Below are 26,943 nucleotides of genomic sequence, written 5' to 3' on the forward strand. Positions count from 1 at the left end.
GTACTTCTTCCCCACAGAGGTGTGTCTGGCACCTCTTTACCCTGACCTTTGACACTTGAGGTGTATATCTTAAGATGGACCTTATTTTGTCATTTTAAGTTGTCTTAAACCGTTTTTAATATGTTTTAAATGTTTTAACTCACCCTGGGACCTTAGATGAAGTGCAAGAATCCATCCATCCATCCATGAGAGTACCAGTAGACATGACTGCAGCAGAACCAAACAGGACAGAGTTCTGCTTTCTTTCACAAATTGAAACCAGTGCCAATAGGGGCTAATGGAATCCTTATTACAGTGGTGCCCCGCAAGACGAATGCCTCGCAAGACGAAAAACCTGCTAGACGAAAGGGTTTTCCGTTTCGGAGGCGCTTCGCAAGACGAATTTCCCTATGGGTTTGCTTCGCCCTTTTCCCCCGCTTCCCCCCCCCTTTTTCAAAGCCGCTAAGCCGTTAATAGCCTTTTAACAGCTTAGCCGCTAAGCCTTTAATAGCCGCTAAGCCGCTAAATCGCTAATAGCGCTAATCCCCTTAGCCGCTAATGGTCTTGCTTCGCAAGACGAAAAAACCGCTAGACGAAAAGAATCGCAGAATGGATTCTTTTCGTCTTGCAAGGCACCACTGTACTGGGACTATGCTAGAGTTGACTGAATTCTCTCAGAGAAAAATGCACTATTCAAATCTCAGCTTGGAAATTAGCACCGTTTTCAGTGTTGTGTTGCTGAGTAAATTTGATGTTAAGGTTTATTTACATGCCTGAAACCTCACAATGCTATTTCAAAAGGATTGTGTGTGTGTGTGTGTGTGTGCATGTGAGTAAAACTAAAGGATTAAAGACAAAGTTATAATAAAAGGGAAAAGTCACAGCAAGGTGCCTTAGCCAAAGGTAACAGCATGGCATGAAAATCATGCAGAGCCCTCCCTCCTCAGTTGACAGGGCAGTGAGGAAGGGAAATCCAGCCTTGACTTACCACCTGTATTATGTTATGTTGAAAGAAGTATATAGAGTTTCTCTACTGCTGTGCGATGAATTGAATGCAAATTATGCTCCTTGCAGCAGATGGAAGGGTGGGGGGGGGAGCATAGAAGTTGTTTTTTGCTACCTGAAATAATAGCCACCTGAATTTTCTACTGCCTGTATTGCTCTTCCCCCTCTTCTCACCCACAGCACAGGAAGCTTTGCTAGTGAAATGAGCTGTTGTTGGGTCTTAAAATATTTCCAATTAGTTGAATCAAATATCTGGAGTCTACAGGCAAACACAGAGCTTAGCAATACAGTGAACAGAATGAAGTGCTGCCAGTTACTCTTGTTACGCAGAAATAAGTAGCTATAAGCATTTTTAACAAAATCACATTATTTGGGCTCGTATACAGGCATTTCAGGCATAGGTAGGACTAGGCCTGCTGTCAGGCTAGTTATTAATACTAACATCAAATCTTCAGCCTATGTGGCATATGAATCACTAAAGAAAATGGCTCCTCTGCTTGTTCTGCAGCCGGCAGCACCAACTGCTCCCACGCATGACTCACTAATAACAGCACACATATTGGGAAGTGAAATCCCACTAAACTCAGTCAGACTTCCTTCCCAGTAAAGGTGTTTAGATTCAGGCTGCTACCGTCAGCGCCTCCAGCTAAACCTATCGTGAGGGCTGCCACATTGAAAGGACTGGAAGGTTGTCATTGAAACAGAAATCCACTGGGCAAAGATATTTTTTTTTCCAAAATCCCATTTGATTTGCAAATAATAATTTTAAAAAATCAATGAATTGTTTGGTGATCCAAGGACGTTGGAGAATGTTTGTGCAGGCAAACATGTTTCTTGCTTATACTGACCAAAACAGAAAGGATGAATTGTACACCACATCTCTTGGTTCAGTCGCACTTCCTAACTAGGTTCACTGCCGATTCGATAAGCTTGAAAGAAAACAGCCTAATTAACACAGGGATGAATCCAGACTTCACTCCTGTTGACATGCACATCCTCTGAGCAGAGTCCCACATCAGAGAACACTTTCTCTAGCAGAGTAACTTCTGCAGGTTCCCTCTCCCTCTGCAGCCCCCAGTGCCACTGCCTACACTCTGCTGGAGTATTGGTGGGTACTCCAGAACAACATGGGAAGTGGTACTGGGAGCTCCAGGTGATGGAGAAATCTGCAAAGTTGGTTCATCCCATCCACCAGCAGGATCCCTCTGCTGAATCAAAACCCTTCCATGGATTGAGTCAGTCTCTCTGTCAACAGAAGTTAAAGACAAATTTGCCTATTCCTAGTATGGATTACTTAGCTAAAATACAGTGTATAGATAATTAATTACACCTGGCCCACCAAGGCTTTAATTGTACTGTAGTAGCTTTTACCTATATGGATGCATGGAAAGCCTGGCATTCCCCAGATGTGTATACAAAGGCACATACTGGCATATTTTTGCTTCCAAAATTCAGACTATTCCTGCAGTAAAGATGGGTAGAAGATCAGAATTTCATCCAGCAATTGAGAGCATGGATTGTTGCCAAAGTAGGTCAGTTTACTTGAACACTAATTGGTCAGAACTTCCCAGGAAGCAAGTGCCCCCCATGTTATTTAGTTGAGAGGTAGAGCTGTTGCCAGTTCTTGTGCATTTGTTCTTGTGCATCTGGGAAACAACCTGCCCAGACAACCCTCCTGAAAAGAGTCTAAGGCTGTGGGAGAGGAATCAATAGGTTTCCAATCCCTCTCCTAAAACAAAGTTTGGGAAGGGAAGAAAAGAATACTATGCTTCAAGGTGTTAAGTGCCATGTTTAGGTAAAAGGAAGAATGTCCTTACTCCCCCCCCCCAAAAAAAAATAATAATTCATGGGGTGCCACCATGTTTAGTTACAGACCGAAGGACAGACCGAAGGTTTGAGAGAGAGGTGAATTAGTAAAGGACTGTGTGTAGTAAATGCATATGGGGAATATATCGGCGAAAGAACTGTACTCCAACTTGACAGATCTTTAACACCTATATATAAACCACAATTCCCAAGATTCTGTGGCATTCTAATGTCACATTGAGAACAAAACTCTGGATGGGGACAGGCAAAGGGAAGGAGGGGTAGCTTTAGTTCTCAAAAGACTTTCATTGTATTTTGTGAGACAAACTAAATGGTCTACAGTCTGGAACACCATCAAGAATAGATATGCAACAGCAGGCTTAGCTCTCATGCCACTATTGGGCCCCAAGTAGTTCCCTTTAATTTCTCCTATATAAGTAAATATTGGATGTTCATTGAGAAGGAGGGAAATAAAACATTAAGACTTCTAGCCAGCTTTGCAGTGCAGGCAAAACCTTTCACCCCTGACAATAATAACCTAGTGTCTACTGATACAGAATTGTGGGTGACACTGGGTTGCAATATACAGCTGCTGCCTACGTACAAGAGAACACACTATAATGATGAACATTCTGCAAGTAATTCATAATTTGCAAAGTGTCTATTAGGGACAGACAGAAGAAACTGTAGGAAGCTGGGATAAGTAATATTATTGTGCAGAAACATTATGCCTCTATGCAGCCACACTATGGAAAATGTGATACCCGGCAGAGGCAAGTCTTTTTGACCCTATAACAGTGTACGACTGACCATGTCTAATCAGGAGTAGGTCCTATTGAATTCAACAGGGCTGACTCTCAGGGAGTAATCTTAGGACTGCAGCCTTAGTTTCTCAGAGGAAGCAATTCCCCTCCTCTCACAATGGACTAGTCAATTAAAAGTCCACTTATGATGGCCCATAGAATTTAAAGAGAGTTGTTGAAAATGAAGCCTCTTTTGGTCCACATAGCCTTGCCCTTGGTAGTGTTTGTTGCTGATGGAAAGTGTGTGACAAAGGAGGATCCCAAAAACTTGCACATATGTAATGACTTGAGAACTCAGCAAACTACACAGCTGAGGTAGTTAAGAGTGCATATTAATAGGAATATGAGATTAGAAGGAAAGTGCTGTAAATGAATCATTGTGAGTGAAATATAGGATGGTGGAAAGGTTGTTTATAAAAAGTACAGGCATCATTAGAAGTACAGGCCTTCTAACCAGCAGCCGCCGAAAACCATAGATCTACTTCTTTGACTGACTTGGGGGAGACCAGACTATGTAGAAAGGCCCTATAACACTGATTTCAAATCAATGCCTAGTGGCAGCATTGTGCTACACGTAAGCCATATGCAAAAGGGATTAACTTTTTATCCAGACATGTACTGTGTTGCTCAAGACTTTTGTCTTGCCCATATAAATTAAAGGCTCTTAGCAATTACAATTACAATATTTCACAGTGTCTGTGGTTAGATTCAGATATTCATTTTTGAGAGAATGTAGCAAACACAAGTTCACACATTATTTTCATATGGTGTTAATTTCTTCTGAACATGCTCCCATGTGGCTGGCCTGAGATTTAGCATACCTCGAATAAAATGAAAACATACTGTATCTAGTAATAATACCTCACTACACTGAAAAGAGCATTCGGAAGAACCACAAGGAAGTGAAAGGTAAAAGACATTTCCTCATTTGGTACAATTTATTTTTAAATCTTGCATCCCAGTTCTATATAGGAGCTTCAAAAGAGCTAAGAATAAAAAAGATAAAACAATTCAATTTAATCAATTCATGTAAAAAGTTAACTCAACTACTAAAACTGATACAATAACAGTTTAGATGAATCAAAACCATAATAGCGGAGTATGTCATTGGATAGTGCTATGTTGCTAGATAATAAACCTACACATCAGCTAATCATTAAAAGGTGGCCAAAGAAGGGAACTGAAAATGTGGCTGAGAGGTAGTTACTGCATGACAAGAGTACATTTTTACATTCATGAGCATCTGCTCTGCTACTCAAATACAAAACACAGCTTTATTTGTATATATAAACATATATCAACCCACCCTGGTACTCCACTGAAAGAAAGCATCACAAGGAAACAGAACCATAGATATTTTAAAAAGACACTTTAGAAACCAGGGCTTTCAACCATTCAAGTTTTCACAACAAAATTTATTAGAAGAATAGTGGTTCTGAAAAGTCTAGCATCCAGTGAAAACTACCATACACGTTACAGCTGGGAATGTGTTTTCAAAATGACATGGCCAAAGAATACAACAGGGCTGTTAAACCCTTACACATGCACAACGAGAGAATCAGCGCTTTTGACATACAATGCAAAAAAAAAAAAAAAGTGGACCACGTGAATTAAAAATTTATAAGTACTTATCACATACATTAAGACACAGCTTATTTAGTCCAGTCAAAAAATCAGAACTGCATTAAAAATTAAATGTAGTGCAATCAAACCAAAACCTTAATTTGTGATCATAAGTGCTCTACTACATAAAATGTTGATCATAGCAAGGAACAAAAAAGTTCAAATCACACAGTACAAAAAAAATCTGTAAATAAATACAAACTACAGTACAAGAGAAATATTAAATTATACAATTCCGTCAAACTGTAAACAGTATATTGAAATGAGGTCCATAGATTAAAAAGGGGGTTCCTGCTTTATTTTTCCATGACACTTGTACTTTTAGAGGTCTGTGAAAAATGCCATTTTTCCATACTCTACATAAATAGAACTTTCTAAGGTGTAAAGCATCAAATAATAAAGCAGAGGCATTGCTGACGCACAGTTACGGTGAAATTAATGCTGGTGCGAGCAGCAGGCTTTATTTTAATGTGTTACACACATGCTCAGCAAACAGACCCACCACTACAGGCGTGAAATGCCAACACACTCACAATTAGTGCGCGGCACAAGAGGTGACACGCCCGACAAGGAGCATAAAGGTAGGCGCGATCATGTGCTCCCACAATCTATGTGCTGCTGCTGATTATTTGAAAGTTTTACACTCTTGCCATAAAACACCAACTTTGGCAGAAGGGTTACTAATAAACTCAAGCCCATCTGGCCCATTGGCTTCCATCACAGTGGCCAGTGCACAGAATTCCTAGAGACATTGCATAACTAGAATGTAGAGGTCAGACACCCAAGGGCCAGGGCTCAAGTTTAGAAGTACCTGGGATGAAGGAGAAACCACAGCCGTACTGAGAAGCTGCCCCTGTTCCATTTACAGGGACAGCCAGGAATGTATTTGACATTAGCTGTGCTGGCTTGGTAGTGGCATTTTTAAATATATACGTTTAAGATTACATATATAATATATATGTATATAACATAATACACATACTATATATAGAAATTTCTTACAATACATAATTATCAGGAACCCCCATGCGATCTTGCTCAGTAGTAATAACTGAATATACAGAATGCCACTACGTGTCTGAGGCACTGCGTGCTGGAGAGTAATATGCAGCTTTAAAATCCGTTTGGCTGAGTTATACCTGGATACCTGAACTGAGTTTAAGTTGACATTCATCAAGGATATGCTATTAGCACATCAAAAGAAAAGCAAAAACAAAATACAAGTCACTGCTAGGTTTAAGAATAGTGTACAAGTACCTGAATTGAGTGAGGGTAGTGTGTAAACTGTCCCTGAGGGTTTTCAAACAGTGTGTGTACAAGCTGGAATCCTAAGCACGTTAGTTTATAACTTACACTGCGGACTGATAAAATACCAACATTTGACAATTTAACAAGTGGAGGTTAGAAAGAGTTATGAGCAAACACTCAAAACATATTTATACATGTTTAAGCAGCAGTAAGCTGCTGTAAGCAAAAATCCCATGGATATAACCACCCAATGGGACTCTGAGAGGCTGCAGTCTGTAATCGGTTTTTCTGATGCTAGGGCATATGACAGCCGCCATCTACCCTCTCTCGACAAGTAAAGAAGTTTCACCTGCTAATGTAGAATGCACCTAGTTACAGACTAGCAATTCAAGATTAGATTTTTAATCAAAGACTTTCCTATTACATACTAAAATCCCTTAAGATCACTAATGCTGGTATGCTAATCTAGTTAGTTTTTTTTTTAATTTCCCCCTTCATTTAAGAAATATACCATTCGACAACTTAAACATTAAGATCCATTTTCAGTCCTCTGATGTAAAAAGCATGTCAGTGAATTTATATTAAAAATTTACATGGTAAAAAGGCTTGAATTTCAGCCAAAGATTCTAAATACTGCTCATTCCCTGAAGACAAAAGGGAGAGAGAATCCCTACCCATTTTCCTAGTGATATACTTTCAAACTGAGCACTACACAATGGTCTAAAACTATTCTTCATTTGGGAAACTTTACCTAGCCTCCCCCATTTAGATCCCAAACCTTAAAGCCCTGAAATGGTCTACTGAAATGTTTAATTAAAATATCATGCGAGTACACCCAGAAGCTGCCTGAACATTATAAAATTCCTGGACTGAAACTTTTACAGTACCTTAGACTCTGAAGACCAGATAAATTAAGACTCTAGTTGTAACAGTAAAAGTGCTGAAAGGTCCCTTTTCTGTCTTTTTTTAAAAAAAACAACAACAGGTCAGACAAGTGCTTTAATGGTCTATCTATCTTTCTATCAAGTCTGTAAAGGTCTGATGAGTGTAGCACCAAATGTGAGGTACATTAGAGGCTGAAGTGGCATGTCCACAATTTTAGAGTGGGAGAGGAAATACTTAAGTCAGATTTTTATAAACTAGCGACCAAAGACGCAATGTATTTATTGTATAAAGAGATGGAACATCTAATCTTCCAAGGATCTTTTTTTAAAAAAACTTTGTATTAATAAAAACGGATTGTGCAATCAGGTTAATAATTTGAGAATTTTATAATGAATGTTTTCAGGCCATTACCTAATTGCAGGTAATTTTGCAGGCTTGAAAATATTACTGACTTATACAAACTGACTAAATCAAATCTAGATATCTGTCAGAAAGATGCTGCAGTGGCCAACAACTTGAGTTTATATTTCTCTGGAATTTTGAGTGCATCTGTGGATTATTTTAGGTGCCTACATAGATTCATCCACAAATTTGCAAAAAGTAACATTACAATACTTGTTACATCCAATTAAACTACATCTGCATAATTTTAGACTTCAACAAAAGCTTGCTCACTTGCAAAATTTCAGTTTATGACTAGATATTCTATGGTGTATTTCCAAGGAAGTTGCCAAGTTCTACATTTGAGAACTCCATAAGGCTAAAGGGCCAAAAGATGCAAAATCCTTCCCTCTCTTCCAAGCCCTAGATCAGGCCCAGACCCTGGTCAGTCTGCAGCTCCTTCCTTCTGCCTATCAGCCCACGATGTCAGAGGCCCAAATATCTACAACTGCTTTCTTCTCTTTGTCTCCTTTGGACCTAATGCGAAGCTGCAAGCTTTTGATGGAAGGAGTGAACAGAAAATCTCTATCTCTAGTACACCAAATTCTCCATCAGTGATTTTCTGTTCACAATCTTGAACTGCCCAGATTTGGCCAACCCTGGTATATATCACGACAATTTAACAAACTGTTCACTTATCAAAAAAACTTGGAAAGCACAGATATAATGACCACATTTGGGCATAATGTTAAACTATGGTTCAGTATTATGCGAATGAGCCTCGCCTCCTGCCGGGCTCATGTATTTCCTCTCCTCATTCCTGCTGCACAGCAGGGAAGAATTTAAAAGCTTTGGTTTGCTTTTAGTTAAGTACGGTGTGCCGCTTCATCCTAACTGGGGATTGTTGTCTAACACTAACTTTGGCTAACGTCACGAAGCCAGGTGCTTAACTCATGGTTTGAAAGTGGCTTATTTTTAAACTAACCAGTCTGTGTTGAACCACAAACCCTAGCTTGAATGAAACATACCACAGTTAACTAAAACCAAAAGCAAATGTTTCTGAGCTCCTTCTGTAGAAAGTGTGGAGAGAAGGAGAGAACATGCGAATTTAGAAGGAGACTAGACTTGTTTAAATGGTGCTAAATCACAGTGTTTTAAAATTCAACTATGAAAGCCATTAGACACCCATGTGTTATAAAAGCCAACTGCAAAATGTGTAATTTGCAGACAGCAGGGAAGTTGATTTTTTTAATTACATTTCTGAAACTGCGAGGGAGAAAAGCAAAAGATGCCTGATCCACAAAGAATGGACACCCTATAACTTCCTAGAAGCACCTATTTTTTTGCCTGAAAACATATGAAAAAAATTATTTTTATGTCAAGTTTATCTTTTCAAGACTGCCCAAGTCCTTCAAGCAGCCTTGGCTAATATGTGAACCATCCCACTATGGGGCTGAAAGCTAGACTTTTAAAAGCTTCTGTTTTAGAGTTCTAGCAAAGTGCTTTTGGATAAGAAAGGGGGATGCTAGGAATGCTTCCCCAACCCACTCAGGTGCCATGCCTTTATCCTCTTTATCACCTCTGAGACACTCAGAGACTTTAGGAAGATTTCATCCTAAATTTATTATACATGGAGGGTGGAATCTGCTTTTCCCTGTCAACACCACAATGAAATTTGACTCCCTTTCCATTTTTTTGGCTTGCTAAGGAGCTTACCATGAGACATCAATAGCATGATGTCAATGAGATCACAAATACAGCCAATGTGTGGAGGTTTTCATGGGGAAACAATTTTTTTTTAAAAAAAAATGCATAAATAATTCCTGACAGTTTCTGAGCAATCATGGTGTCATCTGAGATCATAGTTCAAACTGCCTCATCATTTGTCAATATGCTTTGGGATAAGCCACAGGAAACAAAGCAGACCTGAACTACGACCATGTTTATAAGGTACATCTCATTCTTAAAGGATAATGAAAATTTATTCCAGATTTGCATTAGAAAATATTTAAGAAAACATTCAGACTAGGCCTTTCCTTTGGAGGCAGAGCAGCAGGCAGTATGGAGCAGTCCTAGGGCCATACAGAAGCAAGGGCATATTCTTGGGGCATTTGGCTAATGCAAGAAGAGGATCTTCGTGCCCCTGGAGGAGTTATCTTTCAATTCTTTTAATAAACTCAGGAGTTTGGAGATTATATATATATATATCTATATATAAAGTAAGGGCAACAGTCCAAACCCTACAACTTCCATTCTTTATAGCTGTAGTGAAAACAAAAAGGCCTGGGGCACAGAAATGAGGTTCTAGAATGGCTGACAGAGGTAATAGTGTATCAGATCGCCAGGAAAGAGCTTTTATATTTTACAGATCCAAGTAAAAACTGATACATTTTCTACACACTGGGCTCGCTCCACAGAACTGCACAATAATTAACTCCACACTTGTACCCCTACAACACTAAGCCTTACTCATCTGTATAACCTGCTGTAGCAAAAGGTCACCAAGCAACATCTAAATTCCAGTACAATAGTGAACTTGATTTTAAACGTTACACAAACACACTCTAACATTAGTCTTCTAGGCTGGGAGTAGAGGGAGAACCTATCCTTCATGATACCTGGTCTGTATAAGCAGAGGCTGCCACAAATACTGTTCACAGTTTCATTCTGTCATCCAGGTGCACATGACACCGTCAACAGATACACAATAATTCCACCAAATTTTGGTTCTGGATCTAACACACATGTGATCAAAATGTCCAGTTCTTCCTCCCAAAGACTTCACCATTTCTGGAGCATTGCACTTGGCTTGTCCCCTTAATATGCTCTCAAAAACGACAGGGAAAACAAGGCCTAAGCTAAGCCCTATGTCTTGCGCAAGATACATGAGCATCCATTTACTGGAAAACAGGAGAAAACAAGGCTTCTCTTACAAAGACAGCAGCGAACCACATCTTCCCACATCAAACTATGGTCAGTTGAGGATTTTGGCCATGCAAACTTCTGTTCAGCAGAAAATTAAGCATGCTAATGGATAAACACTGATTCCATTTTTTCCTAACAGGAAAGATGCTCCCAAATGCTACTCAAAGCTGCACCAAAGGCATCTGTCAGAGCAGTCTTACTTCAGTGAATCACTTAGGATCTAGAGTGAGATACAGTCACAGGATGAGCCACCTGGGCAAAAACAGGTGAGATGAAGTCTTAAACAAAAGTTAAACATTAAAAAGGTGCACCTGAATATTACAGACTAAGTTTACAAAACCTACAATAAGGTAAAATATAGATATATTTATATCTTTTGAATATTCAGCAGCTTTTTGTTTATTTTTGAGAGGCTTCTGAAATTTTAGAAAGGGACAACTAACTAATTTCAACCATGCTTCACAAAACAATAATGGCTATTTTATATTGCAATTACAAAAGTAATGCAATTAGTGCTTTAAAAATAACCTACTTTTTCCTTTTCTTTTTTTTTAAGCAGAGACCTTTTGAGGAAATATGGTTGTTCCAAAGCTTCTGGGATTTTTTTTTTACCTGAATAGGAAGTGATCACAGATATTAAGTGTTATATTTCAAAGCTTTGCAGATAGGAATCTTACAATCGTCAGGTCCCAGGACTTTAATCTGAGAAAATTAAGTGTTTGGTTGTTTAATTCATTTTCTAACCAAAGCAATAAGAATACGCAACTATCACTATCTATTTACAGTTCTCAACCTATGGTCTGAAATGACGTACAAGTAGTTCTCTTTCTAAACTGCAGCATTAAAGGGTAGGCACACCATTTTTCTGCTGCACGATTGTCATCCACTTAATGATACACATAGAAAATATTTAGGTAAGTAAAATGAGCACTCCACATACACTATGACAAGGTTTTACGGAACTCAACTCATACATCACTTAAATAAAAACAGCCACAAAAGGTTAAACCTCTGACAGTAAAACTCTATGCAAGTGTTACACTTCTAGCTTGCAGCAAATCTTCTCCCACACTTTCAATAGCAGATGAAACCACAAATTTAAAACAGTGCATTTTTATTGCAATTTCCAGAAAAACTGGAGTATATTGCAGAGTTTCTACACCACTATGGAGCTTCAAACAGGTTTCTGTACTGAGATGACACCTAGATAGCTAAAGGAACTCTGCTTTTGAGTATGGAAACACATTAAGCTACCAAAACAAAAAGAAAAGTCTAAGAACAGTAGTACAAAGCATATCTGGGCCAAAAGCCCAGTCTCTCTCAAGAATGAGAAGTGCATATTTAACACGACAGCAATGGTGTGCCTAACCTTTGAATACAGTGGGTTACTGGGAAGCAATCAACCAATCAAGAAGGCCAACTCAATTAATTGCCCCCAAATTCAAGCAGCAGCCCTGGGGCTATCTAGGCCTTCTTCCTATGAATCTTAGCATCCACTTTCAGTCATTAACACAGGATAACTAATTAAGAACAGTGCTCAAATGATGTCTCACATACAAATTCCATTGCCTCTTTTGGTTGTGCAAAGCAGTAGAGTGGAGTCTTACCAATCTTTTGCACAGCTAAGATTAAATTGTTTCTCTACCCAAAGAACCATTAAGTCTGATTCAGTGAAGCTGCAAGTCCAGAAAGCTTTATTTAAAGCTTAACATGTAAGAATGTTCAGATGCCTCTGCAACTAACAAGACTGAACTGTGGATTTAGGAGTGCTAGTGGTGATCTGCCTATGCGAGTGTGTGCTAGTCCCCTATTAAAATCAATAGTGGATGAAATAAAAACAGAAATTCAGGATATGCAAGCACATTTCCTGCTACTGGCAACTGTAGTATTTAAAAAGGAAACACCCATTGGGTGTTCAACCCTGACAGTGTTACAACTAGATAAGATGCTCAGCCTAAGTCAGACCAGAGTGATCTGATAATGGGTTTTATTAAAATTTGTAAAAATTTCTTCCCTGAACATTAACATAGATCCTTCATTTACATGACTATTTAGGCAGACTATTGAGGTTGTATGTTTAGAGATCAGTTGGTTTGATGAGGATTTTTGTTTGTTTTTTGCCCAAGATTACAGTAAGCTGTTATATGTATTCCTGACTCCCAGAAGAGAGTTCTTTAAACGAGATGTTGGAAACGCACAGTTTAGCAAACTCAGAATCCAGTCTGTTAAAAAGCACGTAGGTCACAAAAAAGCCATTATTTTGTTAAAGTGAGGAATACCCTAGTATATCATTCAATGTACCCTGATGCTCCTGAATGGAGTGTTGAGATAAGGCTACATCCTCAAGCAGGCAAGCTGAACTCTCTCGCCTTTGCAAAAGAACAAACACAATTACAGTGAAGGTAGTGTTCCAAAGGAATGAACCAAAGCATTCTGAAGGTAGTGTATGTAAAGTTCCCCCATCCCACTCCCACCCGCCCCGCCGGGTGAGCACTAAGCAGATTGCAAATAGTAAAGGAGGAGTTGAATTTAAAACAAAATGGCTCCGATTAGACCCAATTGACTAGGAATCCAATCACTAATCACTGAATTCAAAATGACTAGCCATATTTAAAAAGGTTAAACTCTCTTTCAAGCCAACTGGATTGAAGAAGAAAAAAACTGTGAAAGCCTAATTATAAGCAATTATCCAGTTTTTGTTTCACAAGTCTGGTACTAGAGCTCAAGAAAGTGATTTTTTTAAAAAGGCCATATGAAGAAAGCAAACCCAATAAAATAACTGAAAGTCCATGCAGGCTCAAGAGGCAAACAGTCCACTTCCATGTCTGCATTCTTTGTGAGGTAACTCAATTCTCTATAGAATATTAGAGAAACATGCAAAAGGCCAAAAAAATATATCCCCCAACAACAAAACAAAACAAAAACACAAAAGAGGGCTCTAAGCCATTCCGGGCCAGAAAATTTACAAATATGCAACATTCAGAGCACCCTTTTCCCCCTGTGTCCACACAAGTCTTTGCTGAACTGCAAAGGAGCATGTCCTGCACCCAGTGACTGAAGAGGAGTTGGGTACATACAGCAGGAGTTGAACAATGCCATAGTGCTCACCCAGTTTATAATGTAATTGGCACTCTACAACATCCCTAATCATCCTTTGACTCATTCGCACTCTGTGCTGCCTCTCCCTGGGGATCTATCTCAAGCTTTACAGAGACATCCTGTCCCTCCGACCGCATTAATTTCATTTTTTTCTTTGGAGGGTTTTTCAAAGTGCCCAGCCTCTCTTTCACTTTATATTCCAGGGTGCTATGGGGAATCCCATAAATACTCTGAGCTTTGGAGACGCTCATTTTCCCACTCATCACCACAGAGATCGCTTCTTCCAATATCTCACTGTTGTACTGTCTGTATCTGCCTCTTTTCTTCCGAGGTTGCTTAGAGCCAGGATCTCCCTCTTGATCAGAGGTGGGATATGGCTGTCCAGAGGTAGATTGCTCAGCATCTGAGCCCCAGGAGTCTGGTCCGGGATCCAGCAAGCTCCTTCTGTTTTGTTTCGGAAGGATAGCCCTTAACTTTTTACTAAGCGCGCTCTCCGTTTGTGAACCCATCACCAAAGAGCTATAGCTATACTGGTCGCCAGAACGGGACTCCCATGAAAGGTCCATGCCTCGAACTTGTGGTATCTTTAAATCCACAGGAGTTGAATGGCTCATGTCCTTTTTCCCATCCTGTTTAGTTTGAAGTGCCATTTTTTGAAAGGCTGAATTTTCTGTAAGAAAAGGAAGGTCACTGATGTTGCTGAGTGCACCGTTTCCCCTGAATTTCATTCGGGTGAAGTTGAATTCGTAGTGTGGTTTTGCCCAAGAAGCCTCCCTGGATAGTATCATGTGCTGTCCGTGATTCTGCAGCCCAGTCGGCCCATGGCTGGCAGCTGTAGCATGCTGGTTTCTGCTCAGCAGTTCTTCGCTTATCTGCAGTGATCGAGCCAATGGAACTTTGAGAGATGTGGAGTGGCCAGACCCTTCCCTCGTTCCATCCTGCCAACTTCTCGGGGGCACCCCATCACCACTCCGAAGTCCCTCTGCATGGTGCTGGCTGGGTCTCCCAGGTCGCCTAATTGGATGGAAGGAAACTGATGTGAGCAGGACTTGCACAGGTAGGGAGGAATGGGTGAGGGGGCCACTCCTTTATTAGAAGACCTTGCTTGGGTAACATCACTTTTGTTTTTATTTTTTTAAGTCTCAGCAGTCAGTTTTTAAAAAAATTGTTCAAAAATAAAGAGAAGCTTTTTGGGCAAAGAAAAACGAAACCTGTCAGCTGGTCTTTGGTTGGGTTCACAAAATCTTGGAGCAGAAAAGGCTTCGCGCAAGTGTCTGAAAATAGCATCTTAATTATAGATTAGAAAGGAATAATCATTTGCTAGAGTCTATTCACGACTGTATTACTAGTGTGACGTTACCACTAAACAAGTACAGTAATAAAAGAGTAAGCCAAGTGACAAAATGCAGCAAATTCAACACACATACTCTCACACACCAGCCACCTGCACTTTTTATAAAATGCTGAAAGCTCTGGAGGGCATGGATTAACACTATATATGCTAAAGTTGCTGCTCAGCATCAAGAGCGCTCAGCAGAACTCAAAGGTGTTTGCTTATTTTGCATTAAACATTAGAACAGAAAAACGGAATGGTTCTCAAATAAAAATGTTGCACAAATTCAGACTCCATTTCCTTTTAAAATTAATCATAAGTCACATAAATATCAATTTGATTCTGTTTTTCACATGCCTAGGTAAAGAAGCAGGATATTTTCTTGCCACATATGTATTATTTATTACGCTCTTTCCAACTTTACTGATTAAACAGATCCAGGTTAAATCTATTTTTAAAAAAGAGTATGATATACAGTCTAATCAGACTATCAATCTTGTTTTATGCACACAATTATTTCAATTCCTGTAAATAATATGAACAAAAAGTATGCAATGCATTGTTGGTACTTTGCTCATTAAGATGATTACTGTGTATATCCTATCTAGCAAACAGCCTTTATATATTCACAGACCCCTTTAACCTAGCCATCTGAGATATGTATTTTAGGACCCACCTTACTCTCTTTACTGTAATTTGTATTTCAATATTGTATTTTTACATTTTTGTAACCTGCCCTAGGACCTCATGATGAAGGGCAGGTAAGAAATCTAATCAACAACAACAATAACGACGACAACAACAACAACAACGTACAGAAGATTTGGATGCATAGCAAGGCAGAAGGAAGAACTTACATTCAGGTTTGGACTTCCTAATTCTTTAGCAAATGCCTATTAAACATTGCTCAGAATTTGAAGATTCTTAATTTGGTAACGAACAGTCCACATGAATTCTGAACAAGAACCACCCCAGTGTCAAGGAAAATAATAAATTTCTACCAGAACTTTAAACATGCATTGAATATTTCAGCTAGTTCTAAAACAGTGAATCACTGTTCAGATATAAAGATTAACTAGCGCAGGCTTCTTCAAACTCGGCCCTCCAGATGTTTTGAGACTACAATTCCTATCATCCCTGAACACTGGTCCTGCTAGCTAGGGATCATGGGAGTTGTAGGCCAAAAACATCTGGAGGGCAGAGTTTGAGGAAGCCTGAACTAGCACTTTGAAAGACAAAGGGCAATAGTTAACTGGCATTTAACTTAACAGTACAAAGCAGAAACACATGCTGATCTCTTGAAGATGCTTTCAGTCAGCCATGTAGGAACACTTTTTTGTTTTAAATGCACAGAACCTGTTAGAATATTCAGAAAGGGAACAGAAATTGATATTCTCCTTCACAAGACAGTATTTAGAGTTCTGACTGTTGTGAGGAATTTAAATGTCTCTTTTGCAGTTATAAGTCAGTGACTGTCAACAATGGTTATTTTTATATCACTAGAAGTCCAGCAACTTGAAGATTATGTAATTCCACATCTATATTCAGCCGCTTAATATTCTAAAGGCTGATTAGCTTTAAAATTATACAAAAAATGTATTCTATCGCAGCATTTTAAAGTATCACCCCAAATTTCTTTATTCTCATGTATCTTCTCCCTATCAGCACATGCAACAAAAAATACAAAGTTGATGGGATTGTATAACCTTCACCAAGAAAAATTTGCACCCAAAACTGTCTACTAGTCTAATAATAGTACAGTATTTGGAATGTTTGAATTATTGAGTATTCATCTTGGAAACAGCTCCAAGGTAAGTAATTACAAATCCGTCATATATCTAATGAGCCATTAGAAAACAAATGGAATTATAGCACTGTACTATAATAGTAGGTTATACCAAAAAAAATCCTAACAAATATTTTACAATTCTTGCTCAACCACTATCTTTACTTTAGTGGCCTTGCCTAGACATTCTGACTACTAAAGGAAACACTGTTTGGTTTGCTGATCTAGTCAAACTAGGCAGCCATCATCCCATCCTATCAAAGGCTGAGATCGGGTTCAGATACTTATCAAGCCTCATGTGATCACCTGTGGGATGTGCATGGAACTACCAAAGGTTCACAACCCAACAAAGATCATGTGCAGCCACTGATTGTATGACCTGATACCCCCATACATGAAGCCACTGAAACTGCATTGTGATAAAACTTTTTTACTCGCTACAATCATGAAAACTGCAGTAGTCATTTGTATAAGCTTCAAGGGGAAATGGTTGTTCATACAACTGGCACCCAACATAACCCCTGCCAAGTTGTTAGCCCCCTCATAGGCCCAATGCTCCCATAGTCAAATGCACAGGTGTGGCTGAGCATGTGAACAAAGTCAAAATAGTCAAATTTTTAAAAGGTTGAAAGATCATAGCTCTACATTTCATATATCAGGTACAAAACCAAAGTATTCCTGAAATTGAATTAATTTTTCAGTTGACTTCATATTTAAGGATTGGAAGAAGGTGTTTTAACAAGATGTAATTATACTCTGAAGGGTTAAATCAACCCTGTCTGTGGAAGCAATAAGGAAGAATTTGACCCTCAGTTTGTTGTTATGCAAATAACTTGAGGGGGGTTTTAGCTTAAAAATACTAATAATTTCCCTTACCCATTCCCAGGAGTAGTGGAGCAGCCAGGTGAATGGCTCAAGGAGGCGCTGCCTGCACATGGACTTTTCTTAGTGGACAGATCAAGTACTCCGTCTGCAGAGACATGAGAATTACTTGAGAATAGGAAGAAATTAATAAAACTAAACACACACAAACATACAACTTGGTAAGTTTTTATGGCTGAAACGCTGTCTCAGTTAATCTTTGGAACTTTGGAACTTCCTACTGAACCTCAACCAAAGTCTCTTGACATATCAGCCATTATTTGATTTTCTTTATTTTGTTTTGTTAAGGACATATCGATATTATGACTTTCATTCAATAAAATATTAATGGTAGATTAAACAGTATGAACACATTATATCTGAGAGCATAGAATGCAAGTTAATTTCAAAACATAGTTCTCTGCATATACTTCATAACGTCTGAAAAGTGGATCAAGTTACTTCTTTTTGAGCATGTATACTTCTTGTTATCCACCACACATTCATTAAGATGTAGTCTATGTATTGATAGTTTCAAGTAAGACACAAAGGAGAACAGGAAAGAAAAAAAACATCTTAACAAGCAGAATCGAAGTTCATGTACCCATAAAAGAAAACTCAACAAGTGTTTAATTCAGGAACTACAAAATGGAGCAAGAGTGGAGAATTTATCGCCTTACAATTCTTATTGCAAACAAACTGCAGCTTTCATATTAAGTATTTTCTGGGTACACTTCATTTTATTTAATATATTTATATTCCATCTTTAAATTTAGCAAAAACAATACAATTTAAAGGGATAGCTTACAGGGCACTCTCCAGATGCTGTAGACTACAACTTCTATTATCCCTGACCACTGGCCATGTTGGCTGGGGTAATGAGAGTTATACCCCACAATATCTGGAGTGCACCACTTTGGCTACCACTATTCTTGCTTTTTAAAAAGTGCTGCAGTCCAGATATTCAGTCCATGAGCTATTAATAATAATAATAATAATAATAATAATTTATTATTTATACCCCGCCCATCTGGCTGGGCCTCCCCAGCCACTCTGGGCGGCTTCCATAAAAACCAAAAATACAGTAAAATCACATGTTAAAAACTTCCCTGAACAGGGCTGCCTTAAGATGTCTTCTGAATGTTAGGTAGTTGTTTATCGCTTTGACATCTGCTTTCAGTTAGAACAGAGATAACTAGTTCAGCAATGCTAGCCTTGCATGTTCCAAGGCAGTAAAGCAGATGCTAGAAAGTCATGTGACTTGATTTTTTAAAAGTCATGTAATAATATATTTTGCATTTATAAGATAATTGTTTGCCATTAGTGGAAGACTAACTAGTAAGCTTGATGAAATCATTTTTTCTACACAAAGACTACTTACTGCCTATCTCCCATGAAGCTTAAGTATAAACATTCTTAAAAGCTGCACAATTCTGGAAGGTAACAAGCTACTTGTTATTACTAACAACTTTTAAGAGGTAGCCAGTGGGAAAAAGGAAGGGTAAGTGGTGGCAAGTGTAGTTACCAGACAATTTGCCAATGTGTAAATTTACAGATGCCCGCATCCTACAAGCAGGATAGATTCTCTCTTCTTTTTCTTAATAAGCTGGGTAGGTTCTCAATGAATTATTGCTGTGTTTCATATAACACCTAAACTCTCAAGGGATCCAACTCCATTCCCAGCATATGGAGTACACAGCAACTTCTAATGCACGCAGGAACTCACTTTTTAGCAGCTGCAGCTCAGTGAAACAGTGTCTCCTTTTCTAGCAAACAAGTAACAAGCTATGGTTGTACAGACCACCTTTAAGACTCTTATCCAGAACTTTATTATGAATCTAAATCTTTCTGTTCTCTCCTCCATCAAAACAGTTTTGGAACTGTTTCAAGTCTGTTTGTAACTACATTATTAGTACAGTTAAGGAGGTTTGTTAATATTTGCTGTCCATGCATTTATATGCTAAAATGTGGCTCACAGAAATGGAAAAGTTCATAATTATTCAAAGCAATGTTATTTAAAGCAAACCTAAATTTCAAGATCATCTATACTGTTTAACAATAAAGAATATTTAGTTTTTCAACATGTATTTTTGCAATTTAAGGGGCCAGAGTAAGGTCTGAAAAAGGTCTACTTATTAATAGAGAGATGGGGCAGTACTTCGTTACACCTTGTCCAATTAAATACTTCTTTGGTTTTGCGAGAAAACCAACTAGAAGACCCATGTTATACTTCCAAGGTAGAGATTCACAATCCTTTTCACTATCACTTTTCATCTGTGTCTGGTGTAGGTGAAGTTTTACACATATGAAATAACATGCAGAAGTGGAGAATAGCCAGCTATGCATGCTTACAAGGATTTGAGGCTTACAGTAGCTAACGAAATTAAGTGTGACTCAACAACATCAACCTGTGACAAAGATTAATTCTAATTTGCATTACATTAAGACTTAAGTAATAACAGTATTTGCCGGTTAGACATTATTTCTAGTGGGTCAAGTTTTTGGTTCAATATCTTAAGAAAGTGTTTAAAAGCCAGTGGATTCTGTATATATGTGGAACTCTCTCTGGTAAATTATATGAGGAAATGCTACAGGAATAGGTATATGTAGCCTTGAGACCAGAAAGGCAAGTGGGCAAACAAATTATGTTTTCAAGAAATACCAGAATGGAAAGAATGAATGGTTTTTTCAGCTTTCTATGAAAACAAAGCAGTTACAGGTTTAAAGTGGGAATTTGATGCACACTCCCTTAGGAGAAAGCACAATTGAACACAGTGGGATTTTATTTAGTAAACATGTATCAGATTGCACTGTAGATTACCTAACAGTAATGATTTAGAAAATGGACAAGTTGCTTAAGCTGTATGTGAAAATTTCTTAAGGTTTTTAAGAAAGCTAAAAAGAAAATGATAGACAATAATATTTTAAAGTGCTTTATTTTCTAACACATATGTATTGACTTTTCAGCAAAGTCCAAGTGGCATACAAAATAATCCAACTTTAGGGCAGACAATTTCTTTCAATAGCTTATGGATTTCTCTCGTCTCTAGAATGCATTAAAATAAACATACATTATAATGTAAGATGAAGGGCAAAATTCTTCAGGTCCATTAAAAGTACTGTGTATATGTTCACTTCCAAGGGAAAAGAACAAAATATTCAACTGCTTCAACCTTGCATTTGCTCTTTCAAAAGCACTTGGTCAACACCAAGGTTTTCTTTTAACATAAGCACCACAATCAGAGCTTGACAAATGCAGTTACCATATCTTAAGATGCTGGCAACCACCTGCTACCTCCAGCATAAGATGAGAAAGGTGGGGCTCATCTCTGATGATGTTCGGGACTTTGGAAGAATGTAAGAGCCTCCTGGATCAGGTCAATGACCCATTAAGTCAAGCACCCTGTTCTCACAGTGGCTAATCTGATGCCTATGGGAAACCTACATCTGGAATCAATGAGAAGTTCCTCTGCTTCCAAGTGTTCCAGAAGGTCAGGAACAAAATTCCATCTTTCTTCTAGAACACCCAAAAAGCGTTGATTTCACCTGACACTGGACGGAGCATCAGTATTTCCAAAGTCTGGTGAGGCAGGTACAGTAATTTAACTAAGGCTGAAACGTGGGGGAAAGGTGAAGTCTATTGTTTGACTTTGCCCTAGACTTCAGAATCACCTGGAACCAGTGAGAAGTGCTAATGCTTCTGGGGCTCAGAATGACACAAGCCACAAGGTCCTGACCCCGTACCAAATCTCCTTTGCATGTCAGAAGAATAGGTGGAGAACAGGGTCAGTGATAACCACAACTGGTTCCTGGCTACCAAGGTCAGTCAAAATCTGTGGATCTTGTTTAAAGCCCTTCACCAGAAGACACACTCTTATGTGTAGGGTAAAGGTAAAGGGACCCCTGACCATTAGGCCCAGTCGTGACCAACTCTGGGGTTGCGGCGCTCATCTCGTTTTATTGGCCAAGGGAGCCGGCGTACAGCTTCCGGGTCATGTGGCCAGCATGACTAAGCCGCTTCTGGCGAACCAGAGCAGCGCACGGAAATGCCGTTTACCTTCCCGTCGGAGCAGTACCCATTATCTACTTGCACTTTGATGTGCTTTTGAACTGCTAGGTTGGCAGGAGCAGGGACCAAGCAACGGGAGCTCACCCTGTCGCAGGGATTCGAAATGCCGACTTTCTGATCGGCAAGTCCTAGGCTCTGTGGCTTAACCCATAGCGCCACCCGCGTCCCAATGTGTAGGATACCACATACTTAAAAGATGTCACACACAAAGAACTAAACACACAGAGAAAGTTACAATTAACATGAAGGACCATATTTTAAGTAAATAAAACAGCCTTTACTAAGCGGCTGCTGTAAGACAATTTGAGTATTCAGCTCCAATTACAGGCATTCTGCTTATGAGCAAATTGCCAAAATACTTGCCAAGTGTGATTACAGGCACAATTCACTACATGGAGGCTGGAAGTACACTATCAAACCCATTAATTCAGCATAAGTAAATTTCCCAGAGAGTAAGTTTCTTTTCTGGCAGACCCAGCATCCATCTGGAATATGCTTAATAAAATGAGGGCACATAGCTGTTAGCACTTTCGCACCATTTTCAGCACAGCTTTTCTCCATTCCCTTATGCACTACTAATCAATCCATGCCTCTCTTCTTTCCGTTCTATGATTTACTTAGTCATTAATGGCCAGCAAATTGCAAATGGTTGCAAGGGGCTATGAACAGAAATGTGGCATACCTTGTTCGCTAGGATCCAACTGAGACTTTCTGACAGTGAGGTCCAAGGGCGAGTCCTGGTCAGCCATGAGAAGTTTGCTGAGCACAGGATTTTGAGCCGTTGCACCCACAGGGGATGAGGCTACCAGAGATGCTTTCAGCAGGCTTTGGTTCTTTGTGCTATTGGGCGAGCTGGAGTCCTGAGTAGAGCTAGTTTTTGAGGTATATTCAGCAGCAAACTGTCGAATCATCCGCTGCATGATCTCACGGGCCACTAGGGGAATGTTGGGGTCAGAGACCCTATGACTGTCTAAATGGTAAAATAAAATAAAATAAATAAGAAGGAAGTTTTATGTAGAACAAATTTTAAAGCAAGACAACTTCCGATACTGAGGGTTGTGTGTTTTTTTTAATTAAAAAAGCTACAATATTTTAACGTGCAAGTGCAAGACAATAAAAAGGCACAGATCTTACATCAGGGGCTCTCTTAATTGCATCTTCAAAATCTGAAGCAACTTACAGAATTGTGCACCCATTCCCTACAGCTCCCTCTCTTAACTGCATTTAAAAGAGCCACTATGTCTGCACCAGCTCCTTAAGATCACAATGCCCAATTTTTAACCCAGAGAATTTAAAAATGATATAATACATTCACAAGAATGAAATAATTTCTTCAATGCTGAAATGGGAAGAGGGAGGCAAATTAAGCATGTATTTCTTTGTACAGAGGTTTAAAGAATCACCTCCAGTATAACAGCCCTTTGCCAACATAAGACAGAGACCCTATGTATGTCCCCAGATAGAATTCTAGGTCTACAATAATCTGCCGACCAAAATAAGCTGAGCTAAAGAGAACGAACTAATAAATTATCAATGTGAATCTCATCTTAGTCAAAAGTCTCTAGGTAGAATTAGACACGCCATCTTAAATCCACAATTCCTCTTACCTTCCCCACAACCACATGTATATAATATTTGCCTATTTACTGGTTCTGAGATAATATATGTGCGGTACTTTGAACACAAACTCTGCTGTGTAAATGCTATTATTAGTAACTCCCCAAAATTCTTCTCTTCCCACCAGTCCAGCTGGGCACTACCAGGGCTTTTTTTCAGCTAGAACGCACCAGAACTCAGTTCCAGATGGGTGTGACTGCCATTATAAGAGAAAAAGAGAAGTGCTCATGGCACCTCTTTTTCTAGAAAAAAAAGCACATGGCACCGCTGCATGGAGACAAAATTTAGAGCACAAACTACCCAGAGGGTGGTGAGCCTTTCGGGCCCAGTGGGACAGAACTTTATCTTCCCTCAACTCTGTGAGCCAACTTCTAACAGGTGGGTAGGATTGCCCAAATGTCAATCATCTAACATCACAATAAGACCGGCGGATTGATACATCAACACTGGGCCACAGGAGTCAGAGCACTCAGGAGATAGTTCAAAAGTCTTGTTCTTCCCTGTATGCAGCACTTCACAAATGCCTGAAAACCAGGTAATTGTTGGGCCTCTGGGAAGTGCTTGGGAAGCATGTCGGGTGCAAGATATATTTAAAGGTGTCAACCAGTGTCCTTTTATAGATTATTTGTACAGATAAAAAACCTTGAGATTCTATGGAAATAATACATGGCTATCTCAAAAAAAGTATTTTAAAAAGATCAGTTAGCCAAGCATGCAAGCCAGTTAGAGTATTGATTTCATTCTTTCATCATGACCAACCTTTTCGATAAAAGACTGCATGGATAAATTCTTCCGCTTGCCTCTCGAACCGAATGATTTTCGCTTGCTCTTGTCTAAGCAGAGCTTGGTGCCCAACTTCCAAAGCTGGCTCATCCAGACTGACTAAGTGTTCCTATGAAAAATATTTAACACAAATGTAAAAATATAAACACCTCTTCTTTTTTATGCTGACTTTAAAAAAACTGCTCACTGTAAAGACAGTGATACAATTTGATCTGATACAATTTGGAATATATGTCAGAATTTGTCAGCCATCTCTCACTGCTTAACATTTAGGGCTGCACTTTTATTAAGAAGCAGTTTCCACTAAACTCAGTGGCAGCTACATCTGAGTAAAAATATTCAGGATCTTAATTCATCTTAAATGATGAATACAACTACAAAGTCACAATATTAAATACAAAACAAGAAAGGCAGAACCATCTTTTCATTATTTAATAAAATTTACCATATAAGGAAAAGTACTCAAAATTTTCACTCCAAACTGATCAAACACAGGGATGTTCCAACCAAGGCCATGGGTGTGTGTGTGTGTGTGTGGAGGAATGGCAACCTGCCTGGCTGCTGATTGCAACTCTACATTATGTGAAGGGACATGGGGAAATTGGTTCAAGGAAAATATGTGGGGGGATTATGTTGCCACTGCTGCTTTTACTATTAAGTTCTGCGCCCCAGTCTTGAAAATTTTACCACTTTCTCCTGCCCTCCAAAAAAACTACTTCATTTTTCTCCTCCCACCCACCTGAAAGTCCCTTTCCATCAAAACCTCTACCACATTACTCATAAACTATATTTAGGGAGAGTACATGCAAAGTAGCTAAGGAAACTGATCAACACTGAGGTCAAATCACACGCCCAGTTAGGCATGTAGGTAACCTATCCATTTTCTGTCAAAGTTGAACTTAAATCTCCAGAGTCAAGATTTTATGAAAAAATGACTGTCTGAGAACCCGGTCATCAGCACACAATGAAATTCAGTTTGTTAATGCTCTTACCCCTATTTAAGAAATTGGGAACTTTACATCTGAAATAGACCTCTTTAAAAGAAATCCCACATCAAGCACAGCAGTCTGTAAAATCACTAATACAGGAAACAGTTACAAAGTTCCTACTTTCCATATGCAACCACTAGATAGCACCCCTGGCCATGGTTGCCACCTGGCCTTTCCAATAAGAAACCTGGATTCAAAAGATATTGCCAAGCAGCAAACCAGGTTCTTTAAGAGTGTGATTACATTCAACAGGAATTTCCCCGTCTCCATTAAATCCCTGTTGATTAATTCTTATCCAAAATAGTCAGTAGGTATTTATGCAGGATGAGGACATCTGCTGCTGGATCCAAAATAAAGAAAAATTGTAGTTTGATGTTATCCATACGCAACTCTTTCCAATAGTCTAACCATCTCAACCCAGTGACATTATGCAGCTGTTAAACCATACTGGCAAGTGAGTATCTCCAAAAGGTATCACAGAAGTAGTAAAGGTGCAAAAATGATAATCAAGGTCACAGCCTTTAAAATATTGCTTTAACTATGGGAGCACATGTAAGTAGTTCCTAACGTTCTGGATGTTATAGATGGAAATGGAAATAAATGCTCAGTAGAGTCTCTCTTGTACTATAGTGAAGAGAATGACAAGATGGTGTGCTCACCCTAGTTTTGATGTAACAAAATAAGTGGAGGGGGAGAAACACCTCTTTCCATTTGTAGGTTCTCATAAATAATTATTTCACCCCACACAATATATAAATAACATGAAATTTCTGTAAGACAAGATGGTTTCTAGTAGATATAAACCTATCAATGAGTATTAGACACAATACTTAAATGTTATGCTCATGTTCAAGAAGCAACATACCCTTCAGAATTAAAGTCTAGAATTGAAACAACAGGAGACACCCATTATCATTCTGTTCGGTTCCTGAGCTTTCTAGTTATTATTCACCACTGTTGGAAACAGAATGCTGAGCACAACTGAATGGACAGATCCATTTTTAGGTTCTTAATCCAAAAAGTCATCAAAACATTGCCCTTCAACACACACACACACAATGGGAACAAAGAAAAAGAAAGGACTTTAAAATATATGATCAGTGCCCGTTAAGAGGTTGGGTATGAGGTAAAGTGTCTAGCATGTCTTAAGAAACACTCTCCCAAGTGCTTCAGGCAACTTATACCTTTAATATCCCACATAAGTCCTTGCCAGAATTATGCAAAATAAGCAGCATGGCTTAAGCTCTTCAACCTATGCATAATTTATAAAGGCTAAATAATTTTATTTTTTTCTTGGCACAATTTAGTTTACCTTGCTGCCTGTTTGATTCAATTTTTGAAACACATGAATTTTAAGACCCTACTTTATTCTGCTTTGTCTGAAAATCCATCCTTTCCTTACAGGTAAAAATACCTTGCATAGAACAAGGTATCTAATGTTAGTATATATCAGTAAAGAACTCACGGCACTTTAAAAAAAATACTTTCAGTAACACTGGCTTCATTGAATAGGGTTGCTGCTGTCCACATATGCCAACTGAATATGGTGTTATAGCGGTGAAGGACAAAAATGGATCGAAAAGCAATTGTAAGGAAGGAATAAAGAAGTGAATCAATTACAGTTAGGCAGCAAATGTCTTCAAGGAATGAACCACCCTGTGTGCTGGTGTATAGCACACTGTCAAACATAGGCTAATAACACAAAACACAATATGCTCAGCAGTTCTAAAACATCAACCACCCTCAGACTA

At 38.9% G+C, this 26,943-nt stretch overlaps 1 protein-coding gene across 2 annotated transcripts in view; it reads right to left on the reverse strand.

The window, feature by feature from the left end:
- Window positions 1-4,987: 4,987 nt before the first annotated feature.
- The window catches only part of LCOR (ligand dependent nuclear receptor corepressor), a 53,499-nt gene continuing 31,543 nt past the window's right edge, over window positions 4,988-26,943 (reverse strand). For both annotated transcript variants that reach the window (XM_028730534.2, XM_077930151.1), the window contains 4 exons: window positions 24,180-24,312; window positions 22,486-22,773; window positions 17,750-17,843; window positions 4,988-14,768 (listed from right to left, as the gene is read on the reverse strand). In XM_028730534.2, the coding sequence (XP_028586367.2) occupies window positions 13,799-14,768; window positions 17,750-17,843; window positions 22,486-22,773; window positions 24,180-24,312 (1,485 nt within the window). In that variant the 3' untranslated portion in view covers window positions 4,988-13,798. The remainder of the gene's footprint in view (window positions 14,769-17,749; window positions 17,844-22,485; window positions 22,774-24,179; window positions 24,313-26,943) is intronic.

This window comes from Podarcis muralis, chromosome 6 (genome assembly GCF_964188315.1).
Source record: "Podarcis muralis chromosome 6, rPodMur119.hap1.1, whole genome shotgun sequence".
Lineage (NCBI taxonomy): Eukaryota > Metazoa > Chordata > Lepidosauria > Squamata > Lacertidae > Podarcis > Podarcis muralis.